We start from the raw sequence: 11,138 nt of genomic DNA on the forward strand, positions 1-11,138 counted from the left end.
AAAATTAGCCTGGCGTGGTACTGCATGCCCATAGTCCCAGCTGCTTAAGTTGGATGAGGTGGGAGGATGGCTTGGGCCTGGGAGGCTGTAACCACAGCAAGCCGTGGTTACACCACTGAACTCCAGCCTGGGTGACAGGGTGAGATCCTGTCTCAAAAATAAATAAATAAATAAATAAATAAATAAAAGCTATTAGTGTTGCTGCTTAACCATCCTATCTAAAATAGTTGCCCCCTCACACATACACATTATCACTTTATATCTTACCCTGGTTTATTTTTTCTTAGTATTTATTATATAACTATTGTCATTATACATTTATAATTTATTTATTGCATATCCCCTCCCTGTACCCCAAGTCTTTTTTTAACCTCTGTAATCACAGTGCCTAGAACATCACCTAGCCCTTAGAAGCTGGTCAAAAATCATCTCTTTATCAATGATTTTTACATTCTGGACATGGAAAGAGACTCTAATTAAATAATTATAGTAAGAAATATAAAATTACAGTTGTTATATATCCTATGAAAAAGTACTACATAATAAAGAAGGGAGTGACCTAGGTTTTTTGGATAGGGTTTCCCTGAGTTCCCTGAATTGAGAACTCCAGGAGATGTTAGAGTTAGGCAGGCAACAGAGAGTTATCACCACAGGTCATTTGCATATGCTGCTCCTTCTATCTGGACTTTTTTTTTTTTTTTTTTTGAGACGGAGTCTCACTCTGTTGCCCAAGCTGGAGCGCAGTGGCACAATCTCTGCTCACACTGTAGCTTCCACCTCTCGGGTTCAAACAATTCTCCTGCCTCAGCCTCCCGAGTAGCTGGGATTACAGGCGCCCGCCACCATGCCCAGCTTATTTTTGCATTTTTAGTGGAGACGGGGTTTCTCCATATTAGTCAGGCTGGTCTCGAACTCCTGACCTCAGGTGATCCACCCACCTCGGCCTCCCAAAGTGCTGGGATTACAGGCGTGAACCACTGCACCCGGCCTATCTCAACTATTCTTTACATAACTCCTATAATTTAATCCCTCAGTTCTCTACTTGAAAGTAAGACCTCTGCAAAGTCACTCCTAACGATTCCATTATTCCACAACTTCTCTTTTCTTTTCTTTCTTTTTTTTAATTTTGATGAGGTCTCACTCTGTTGCCCAGGCTGGCGTGCAGTGGCATGATCATAACTCAATGCAGCCTCGAACTGCTGGGCTCAAGTGAGCCTCCCACCTCAGGCTCTAGAGCAGATGGTACTACAGGCATACACCACCATGCCCAGCTATCAACTTGTCCTTTTTCAGCAAACTCAAGATATATTAAAACTCTTCACATTTAAAATTACTCTATACAGGCTGATGCGATGGCTTGTGCCTGTAATCCTAGCACTTTGGGAAGCCAAAGTGGGAAGATCACTGGAGGCCAGGAGTTTGAGATCAGCCTGACCAACACAAGGAGATCTCTTCTTTACACAAAAATAAAAAATCAGCTGCATATAACAGAGCACACTTGAAATCCTAGCTTTACTTGGGAGGCTGAGCTGGAAGGACTGCTTGAGCCTAGGGTTTTGAGGCTGCAGTGAGCCATAATCATGCCACTGCACTCCAGTGTAGGCAGCAGAGCAAGACCCTATCTCAAAGTAAGTAAGCAAGCAAATAAATAAATAAATAAATAAATAAATAAAACTGCTCTATATACATAAGACGAAAAATGCCAGAGGTCACATCTATTTTACTATCTGTGATTTCCCCAATGTCATCAACACTCCAAAAACATTGTTAGATTAATTAAAAGTAAGGACTATGTCTTAGACCAGTAGTTCTCAAATTGCGGTTCACAGACCAGCAGCATCAGCACTACACGGGTGTCGACAGAAATGCAAACTTTCATAGTGGTTCATGTCTATAATTCCAGCACTCTCGGAGGCTGAGGCGGGAAGATCACTGGAGCCCAGGAGTTCGAGGCCAGCCTAGGCAACATGGCGAAACCCCACCTCTACAAAAAATATAAAAATTAGCCCGGTGTGATGGTGGGCACCTGTGGTCCCAGCTACGTGGGAGACTGAGGTGAAAGGATCGCTTGAGCCTGGGAAGTCAAGGCTGCAGTGAGCTGCGATCATGCCACTGCACTCCACCTTAGGGACAGAGCAAGACCCTGCCTCAAAAAAAAGAACTGCAAACACTCAGGCCCTGCCCTCAGTTCACTGCAACCTCTGCCTCCCAGGTTCAAGTGATTCTCCTACCTCAGCCTCCCGAGTAGCTGGGATTACAGGCATATGCCACCACACTCAGCTAATTTTTGTATTTTTAGTAGACACGAGGTTTTGCCATGTTGGCCAGGCTGGTCTCGAACTCCTGACCTCAGGTGATCTGCCTGCCTTGGCCTCCCAAAGTGCTGGAATTATAGGTGTGAGCCATCACGCCCAATCAAGAATTCATCTTAAACATCTCAACTATTCAAATGCAACCTAATTAACATTTAACAAATGGCCGGGTGCGACAGCCTCGGCGACAGAGCGAGACTCTGTTTCAAAAAAAAAAAAAATTGGCCGGGCGCGGTGGCTCAAGCCTGTAATCCCAGCACTTTGGGAGGCCGAGACGGGCGGATCACGAGGTCAGGAGATCGAGACCATCCTGGCTAACACAATGAAACCCCGTCTCCACTAAAAATACAAAAAAATTAGCCGGGCGTGGTGGCGGCGCCTGTAGTCCCAGCTACTCGGGAGGCTGAGGCAGGAGAATGGCGGGAACCCGGGAGGCGGAGCTTGCAGTGAACCGAGATCGCGCCACTGCACTCCAGCCTGGGCAACAGAGCGAGACTCCGCCTCAAAAAAAAAAAAAAATTAACAAATATAAAATACAAAGCTTTATAATAACCATTCATTCAACTGTATTTATTATCTACGAAAAATACTGCACTAGGAAAAGTAGCCTCTACTGATAATTCCTAGCTCAAAATAAGCTAATATTTTGCCTTCTCCTCACGTCTCCCATACATACACTGTTACTCTGTGTGTACATGTTTTAACCATCAAGGAAAAATCAAGTTAATTAGATGCAAAGTTTAAAACATAATCATGCCTAATATGTCTGCTGTGTTCTGAATGTTTCTGTCTCCCTAAATTCATATGTTGGAATCCTAATTCCCAAGGTAATGGTATGAGGAGGTGGGGCCTTTGGGAGGTGATTACATCACCAGTGTAGTGCCCACATGAATGGGATTAGTGCCCTTATAAAAGAGGCCCCAGAGAGCCACCTGGCCCCTGCCACCATGTGTGAAAACAGTGAAAAGGTGACTCAGGAACAGCCCTCATGAAACACCAAATCCGCTGGGGAACTGATTTTGGACTTCCCAGCTTTCCGAACTCTGAGAAATAAATTTCTGTTGTTGACAAGCTACCTAGTTTATGGTATTTTGTTACAGTAGATTGAATGGGCTAAGACAATATCTTGCTTGCCTCATTTCCTACTACACATCTTCATTCTTGCATCCTTCCATGCTATATAATGGTAATACTACCTCCTACAATGCATCCTAATTCCTTCCTACTTTCTTTCTTTAAAAAAAAAAAAAAATCCCTGTGAGGGCATCCTTTCTACTTGCTACTCATATTCATGAGGCATTCTTCCCCTTCCCAAAATGATCTATAAAAACCCTATTCAACTTTCAGGCCCAGCTCAAAGGACACTTTTGAATCCTAAATACCTCAAGCGGAGTTCATAACTCCTCCCTCTCATACATTCATTCTCAATGGAAGGGCCCACACTTTCAAAAATCTAGCAATGTGATGTCTTAGGTAGGATGGCTCTTTATTCTGAAAAGTATATCATCATACCTCACTCAATATCATTTTTGCACCAAAATTAAGATTCTCTGCCCAGGCGTGATGGCTCATGCCTGTAATTCTAGCACTTTGGGAGGCCAAGGTGGGAGGATGGCTTAAATCCAGGAGGTCAAGACCAGACTGGGCAACACAGCGAGACTCCATTTCTACAAAAAGTTTTACAAATTAGTGGGGCGGCCGGGCGCGGTGGCTCAAGCCTGTAATCCCAGCACTTTGGGAGGCCGAGACGGGTGGATCACGAGGTCAGGAGATCGAGACCATCCTGGCTAACACGGTGAAACCCCGTCTCTACTAAAAAATACAAAAAACTAGCCGGGCGAGGTGGCGGGCGCCTGTAGTCCCAGCTACTCAGGAGGCTGAGGCAGGAGAATGGCGTGAACCCAGGAGGCGGAGCTTGCAGTGAGCTGAGATCTCGCCACTGTACTCCAGCCTGGGCGACAGAGCGAGACTCCGTCTCAAAAAAAAAAAAAAAAAAAACAAATTAGTGGGGCATGGTAGTCCGTGCCTGTGGTACCAGCTACTTGTGAGGCTAAGGTGAGAAGATTGCTTGAGCCCAGGAGTTCAAGGCTGCAAAGAGTCATGATTGTGCCACTGCACTCCAGCCTGGGCCACAGAGCAAGATCATCTCCAAACGACGATTCTCAGACTCACTCTTTCTGTGTAATCCACTAGCTACCTCAAATTTCAATTTAAGTTTATACTAGTCAGGTGGCAAATGAGACCATAAAGTGAATCATTCAAGCACCTAGCTGGCCTGGGCACTTGGAATAATAAGTAAGGCACGGTTGCTACCTAGAACTTACATTCCACAGGGAGAAACAGGTTAGCATACAATAACAGTGTGTGAAAGTGAAGGAGACAGACACAGGGAAATGACAGACTAAAAATGCAGGAGCGAGTTAGGGAAAATTCATAGATTAAATAATTTAATAGTACATCACTTTTCTAAAAAACAGATGGAGGGAAAAAAAGAAACTGACTAACCTCCTAGGGGAACATAATTATCAGGACTTAGTTGTGCCTTATTCCTCCCAGAGACCAAAATTTAGCTTGTTGCATATGTTGGAGCAATGTTTTCAATAAATGTACAGCAAACCACTTATAACCCAACTCAACGAAAAAATCCAACTGAAGCCTCAACCTATTTTCAAACAGAAAGAAAATTTGCAAATATAAGGTTCTCCCAACTAAAGGCAGACAGAGCAAAACAAATGAACTCTTTAGAAGGTTTAAAGAGACAGTCACAACCTGCCAAGCTGATTGTCAGTCTTCAAATGCCCTTGGTCTCTGCCTCCAAATGAAAACAAATCATTTAAGTAATAATAGTCAAGTCTGTAAACAAGTATTTTTAAATTTCTCCAGCTGTACCTCCACATTAAAAGATGCTCAAAAAAAAAGAAAAAGAAAAAGAAACTCGAAACATTTTTTAGCTATTTCTGTCAAAAGACTAGATCTCTCCTGAGGTCACAGTATGCATGCTGGCCCTCATTTCATTGCTCTGTAACACACCACCACTCCGGTTTTGCAATGACACTAGTTAATAGGCTTCCAGGATCTCTTCAATACCTCCAAAAACGAAAAGGAAGAAGCAAGCCTACAAATCCCTATCTGCCCGACCTACAGCTCCCGGGAAGCAACAGTCCTCAAATTGTTACTGCTTAGACCCCTGAAGCCCGTAGAAGGAAATGGGGACAGCTGCGAAAGCGAACCGAGCGAGGACATCCGATAAGGGAAGAGGAAACCTGGATGGGAGAGGACGAAGGGGAGAAGGAACACGGAGAGGAGGGGGCAGTGGAGATAAAATGGTGAAGAGGGGTGAGAAGAGCAAGGAAGAGCAGCGAAAAATAGGGAGGAAAGGGGGGGGAAGTAAAATTCACATAAGGGAAAAAAAGGCAAAATGATAGAGGAGAAAGGAGGGAAGGGTTAGGGTTAAAGGACAAGGAGTGGGCGACAAAAGGAATGCGAAAAAGGCTGTCACTGGGAGTGATAAAAAGGATGTCATCGGGGAGAAGGCAGATTCAGTGGATGTCACCTAAAGGGGTTCACCCCAGCAGGTGAATGGGGGAGCACGGACAAGGAGGAGCTGGACACCGAGGGGGCGGTAACGAGGGAAAGAGGTAAAGGCAGGGAGCCCGAGGGGACACCAGAGACAAGGAGGGGCAAGCCCGCAGGGGCTAGCGCGGCGGGCGGGGGCTAGGGTGGCGGGCGGCTGCGGCTAGGGCAGGCCTTGCTCCCTCACCATGGCTGCGCCGGCCTGGTCCTCGGGCATGCAGCCTCCGTCCTGGGTGCGGCGGCGGGCCGGACCGGAGCCCGCCCCCAGGCTGAGCCGGCGCGGAGGCTCCAGGAGGCTCCGGCGAGCGGCCGCTCCGGGCTTGGCCCAGGCCTCGGCCTCCTTCCCTTAAGCTAGAAGTGTAGCAGCAGCAGCCGCAGCCGCAGCCGCAGCCGCAGCCCGAACCCGAGCGCAGACTCCGCCCCCGCGAGGACCCGCCCGGGCGCGCGAGCCCGCGCTTGGCCCCGCCTCCGCTCTCAATGCGCAGACTCAGCCGAGGGCTCCCGCCCCCCCCCCACCCCGACCTGTAGTTTCTCCCCCTCCCAGACCCTTAAAGGAGCAACACACCCCTAAATCCTAGCCTCCCTTCAAAATATGAAGAGCTTTAAATATTACATTATGACAAGAGATTAGAGCACCGCTCGCTTAGGTCGCCTATAGACCCCTCTGTCACTCATCATCATTCTTTAAGATTTGGGCTTCTGGTTCACTGTCATTCATTACTACTATTGTCAAAATTCTTGGTGATTTCAAAATTCGCTTAATTCTTCCAATCCTCTGGCCTCGCAGATTCTTCTCTAGGGATCATTCTTGGCTCAGCCTCTCACTCTCATGCTCATACGAATAATTGTAACTTCTCTACAATCTTAATTTTAATCCTCTAACTCCCATCGCAACCTTCTTCCTTTCTTTTTTTCTTTTTCTTTTTTTTTCTTTTTTTTTTTTTTTTTTTTTTGAGATGGAGTTTCGCTCTTGTTGCCCAGGCTGGAGTGCAGTGGTGCGATCTCGGCTCACTGCAACCTCCACCTCCCAGGTTCAAGTGATTCTCCTGCCTCAGCCTCCCGAGTAGCTGGGATTACAAACACCCGGCACCAAGCCTGGCTAATTTTTGTATTTTTAATAGAGGCGGGGTTTCACCATGTTGGCCAGGCTGGTCTCGAACTCCCGACCTCAGGTGATCCACCTGCCTCGGACTTCCAAAGTGCTGGGATTACAGGTGTGAGCCGTTGCGCCCGGCCACAACCTTCTTCCTTTCTAGCTCACTCCCTCTGATAATACTCCAACTCCAAAAACTTCAACTCCAAGACCCTAAATCCATTGATCCAACTACCTTTTCGCTATTCCTCCCCACACTGGCCTCATGTACTGACTTTCTTCCTGAAACAGCTTAGATTCTATTGTCCATCATGAAATGGAATCTAATAGAATCTAAGCTGTTTTGGTACATGAGGTACATGAAGTCGATTTCTTCAGTATTACCTTCATTTCTCTAGTCGTTTTCTGCTTTCTTTGTACTGACGGAACTCCAGCAATGGAGTGGGTGGAGAAAAAGCCAAAAGTGGTTGACTGACTCCCCGTAAATTTGAGATCATTATTGTCAAGGGGCCATAATGCATGGCCACCCTACCACATTTCTCCAGTTTCACACACTCTCCCACCTTGCTACATAACTATTTCAAGTCTCCTGTCTCTTCAAACCTCCAACACTTCCTCCCTCATCCTCATTTAGCTGATGATTTTGCTTCCAATTCATGAGAAAATCAAACAAACCAAAAAGAACATCTACAAGTTCCCAGCACCCACCATGACTTCCAACTAACCTGTAACTCTGCTTTGATACTCTCTGCCTTCTTTTCCTTACTGCAAGCGAATTATTTGTCTTTTAGCTAATGTCAAATCCTCCTCAGTTCTCAAGCATCTGTGCTAAAAGACCCAGGTTTTATCCCCAATCACAAAACTAAATTTCTGTAAAATTAATTACTAGAAAAAATTAAAATTTAAAAACAAGCATCCAAAATGCAAGCCCAGACTTTTTAAAACCTGCTTAACCATTTTAAAGTGTATAGCTCAGTGGTATTAAATACATTCACATTGTTGTACAACCATCCCCATCAAGAACTCCAGAACTTATTTTTCTTTTATTTATTTATTTTTTGAGACAAGGTCTTACCGTGTCACCCATCAGGAGTACAGTGGCACAATCACGGCTCACTCAACCTCAAACTCCTGGGCTGAAGTAATCCTCCCACCTCAGCCTCCTAAGCAGCTGGGACTACAGGCACGTACCACCATGCCTGGCTAGTTATTTATTTATTTATTTATTGCAGAGACAAGGTCTCACTGTGTTGCCCAGGCTTGTCTCAAACTCCTAGACTCAAGTAATCCTCCTGCCACAGACTTCTAAAGTGCCGGGATTACGGTCGTGAGCCGATGTGCCAGGCCTCCAGAACTTTTTTATCTTGCAAAGCTGAAAGCTTGTACTCATTAAACAATAACTCCCCATTCCTAACTTCCCCCAATCCCCGGCCATCACTGTTCTGCTTTCTGTCTCTATTAATTTGACTATGCTAGGCAGAATTTTTATTATTAAATCCAGCACACATAAAATTTTTCTGTCAAATTGTTATAAAAGTTTCAAAATATTAATTCTGAATTGCTGTCACAAACTGGTGACAAACCATTTCTAGACGGTCACTAGTCCACTGATCACACTTTGAGAAGCTCAAGTACTAGATCTCATACCACATCACTTTCTCAAAGACACCTATCCAGCAATTCTTCCTCTCGCCTACATCACTATTTTTCTGCTATTACCTCTCATTGCTATAGCAACATGAATTTATTTCTTCCATCTTAAAACAATCAAACAAAAAACCCTCCCTTAGGTTGCAGTGAGCCGAGATCGCGCCACTGCACTCTAGCCTGGGCAACAGAGCGAGACTCCATCTCAAAAAAAAAAAAACCCTCTCTTGACTGGACTTGACCCCCACCCACTGCCCCATTTCTCCATTCTCTTTTCTGCAAAATGCTTCACAAAGGTGGCTTGTATATAGTCTCACTCTGTTGCTCAGACTGGAGTGCAGTGGTGCAATCTCAGCTCACTACAACCTCCGCCTCCTGGGTTCAAGCGATCCTCCCACTTCAGCCTCCCAAGTAGCTGGGACTACAGGCGTGTGCCACCATGTCCAACTAATTTTTGTATTTTTTGTAAAGATAGGGTTTCATCATGTTGCCTAGGCTGGTCTCGAACTCCTGAGCTCAAGCAATCTGCCTGCCTCAGTCTCCCAAAATGCTGAGATTACAGGCATGAGCCACCTCGCCTGGCCTTGACATCCTTTTAATCATTTTCGGTGAGATCCTCTCTGGTTAAGCTTTTACCTCCTCCACTCCACTGAAATGCTCTTGTCAAGGTCACTAGTGGTGTCCATTTGCTGACACCAGTCAATTCTCAGTCCTCGTGTTACTTGACCTACCAACATCGCTAAACACAGCTCATTACTTCCCCCTCCTTGGCTACCACGACATTCCACCCCCTTGGGTCTTCCATCTCACTGGCTGCTCCTAGTTTCTCCTCATTTATCTGACCTCTAAATACTGTAGTACCCCAAGGCTCAATATTTAGACTTTTTATCTTTTCCATGTACACTCCTTCATAATCTTATCCCATCACGTTACTTTAAATATTATCTATGCTGTGATAACCCCAAAATTATATCTCTATTCTGAATTTCATACTTACATATCTAAATGCCAGCTAAACATCTCCCCTTATATGTCTAATAAGCTACAATTTTTCTTAGTAGTTACTCAATAGATTTCCCCTCAAGTAACACGGATAAGCCAATAAATACCACAGAGAATACGACCGCCAATATTAGCTTAGACCAATCACGATTTACTCTCCGTCTGATCTGTGAGTTACTTTCCCTAAGGACTTGCTTGTAGTGGAGGAAAATCATCATTAAAAATTAGAGTTCTAGGCTGGGTACAGTGGCTCAGGCCTGTAATCCCAGCAATTTAGGAGGCCGAGGCGGGTGGATCATGAGGTCAGGAGATGGAGACCAGCCTGGCCAACATGGTGAATCTCCATCTCTACTAAAAATACAAAAGAAATTAGCCAAGTTTAGTGGCACACACCTGTAGTCCCAGCTACTTGGGAGGCTGAGGCAGGAGAATCGCTTGAACCTGGCAAGCAGAAGTTGCAGTGAGCCGAGATCACTCCACTGCACTCCAACCTGGACGACAGAGAGAGACTCCTTCTCCAAAAAAAAAAAAAAAAAAAAAAAATACAGTTCTAGCCAGCCAAGGTGGTTGACACTTGTAATCCCAGCACTTTGGGAGGCCAAGGCAGACAGACGGTTTGAGACCAAGAGTTTGAGACTAGCCTGGGCAAGATGGTAAAATTCCATCTCTACAAAAAAAAATACCAAAAAGTAGCTGGGCATGGTGGTAGTTTCGGCTACTCAAGAGACTGAGGTGGAAGGATCACCTGAGCCCTGGAGGTCTAGGCTGTAGTGAGGCATCGTCGCGCCACTGCACTCCAGCCTGTGTGACAGAGTAAGATCCTATCTCAAAAAAAAAAAAAAAAAATCAGGGTTCTGCCATCAAGAAAGATTGGAGTCACAGTTGATTTGCTTGATTTGCAATCAATGAAGCACAAACGAAGGATCAAAAATAAATCCAAATTACCTAGGAACTTAGTATAATACTAAAGGTAGCATTTCAAGTCAGAAAGAGAAAGGTGGAATTATATTTGGTGTTAGAATAACTGGATAGACATCTAGAAAATTTTAACTTGGATTTACACTTCACGCTATTCACCAAGACAAATTTCAAATATATCAAAGATTAAAATGTAAAAAAGAAGACCAGGCGTGGTGGCTCACGCCTGTAATTCCAGCACTTTGGGAGGCCTAGGCAGGCAGATCACTTAAAGTCAGGATTTCGAGACCACCCTGGCAAAGATGGTGAAACCCCATCTCTACTGAAAATACAAAATTAGGCAGGGCGCAGTGGCTCCCAGCACTTTGGAAGGTCAAGGCGGGTGAATCACAAGGTCAGGAGTTCAAGACCAGCCTGACCAAGATGGTGAAACCCCATCTCTATTAAAACTACAAAAATTAGCCAGGCGAGGTGGCAGGCACCTGTAATCCCAGCTACTCAGGTGGTAGAAACAGGAAAATCGCTTGAACCTGGGCGGCAGAGGTTGCAGTGAGCCAAGATCGAGCCACTGCACTCCAGCCTGGGTGACAGAG

At 45.3% G+C, this 11,138-nt stretch overlaps 1 protein-coding gene across 2 annotated transcripts in view; it reads right to left on the reverse strand.

Moving 5' to 3' along the window:
- ZYG11B (zyg-11 family member B, cell cycle regulator) overlaps positions 1–6,303 on the reverse strand; it is a 100,069-nt gene extending 93,766 nt beyond the window's left edge. For both annotated transcript variants that reach the window (XM_045370982.3, XM_074006477.1), the window contains exon 1: positions 6,073–6,303. In XM_045370982.3, coding sequence (XP_045226917.1) covers positions 6,073–6,102 — 30 coding nt within the window. In that variant the 5' untranslated portion in view covers positions 6,103–6,303. The remainder of the gene's footprint in view (positions 1–6,072) is intronic.
- Positions 6,304–11,138: the final 4,835 nt, after the last annotated feature.

The sequence above is a fragment of the Macaca fascicularis genome, chromosome 1 (genome assembly GCF_037993035.2).
Source record: "Macaca fascicularis isolate 582-1 chromosome 1, T2T-MFA8v1.1".
Lineage (NCBI taxonomy): Eukaryota > Metazoa > Chordata > Mammalia > Primates > Cercopithecidae > Macaca > Macaca fascicularis.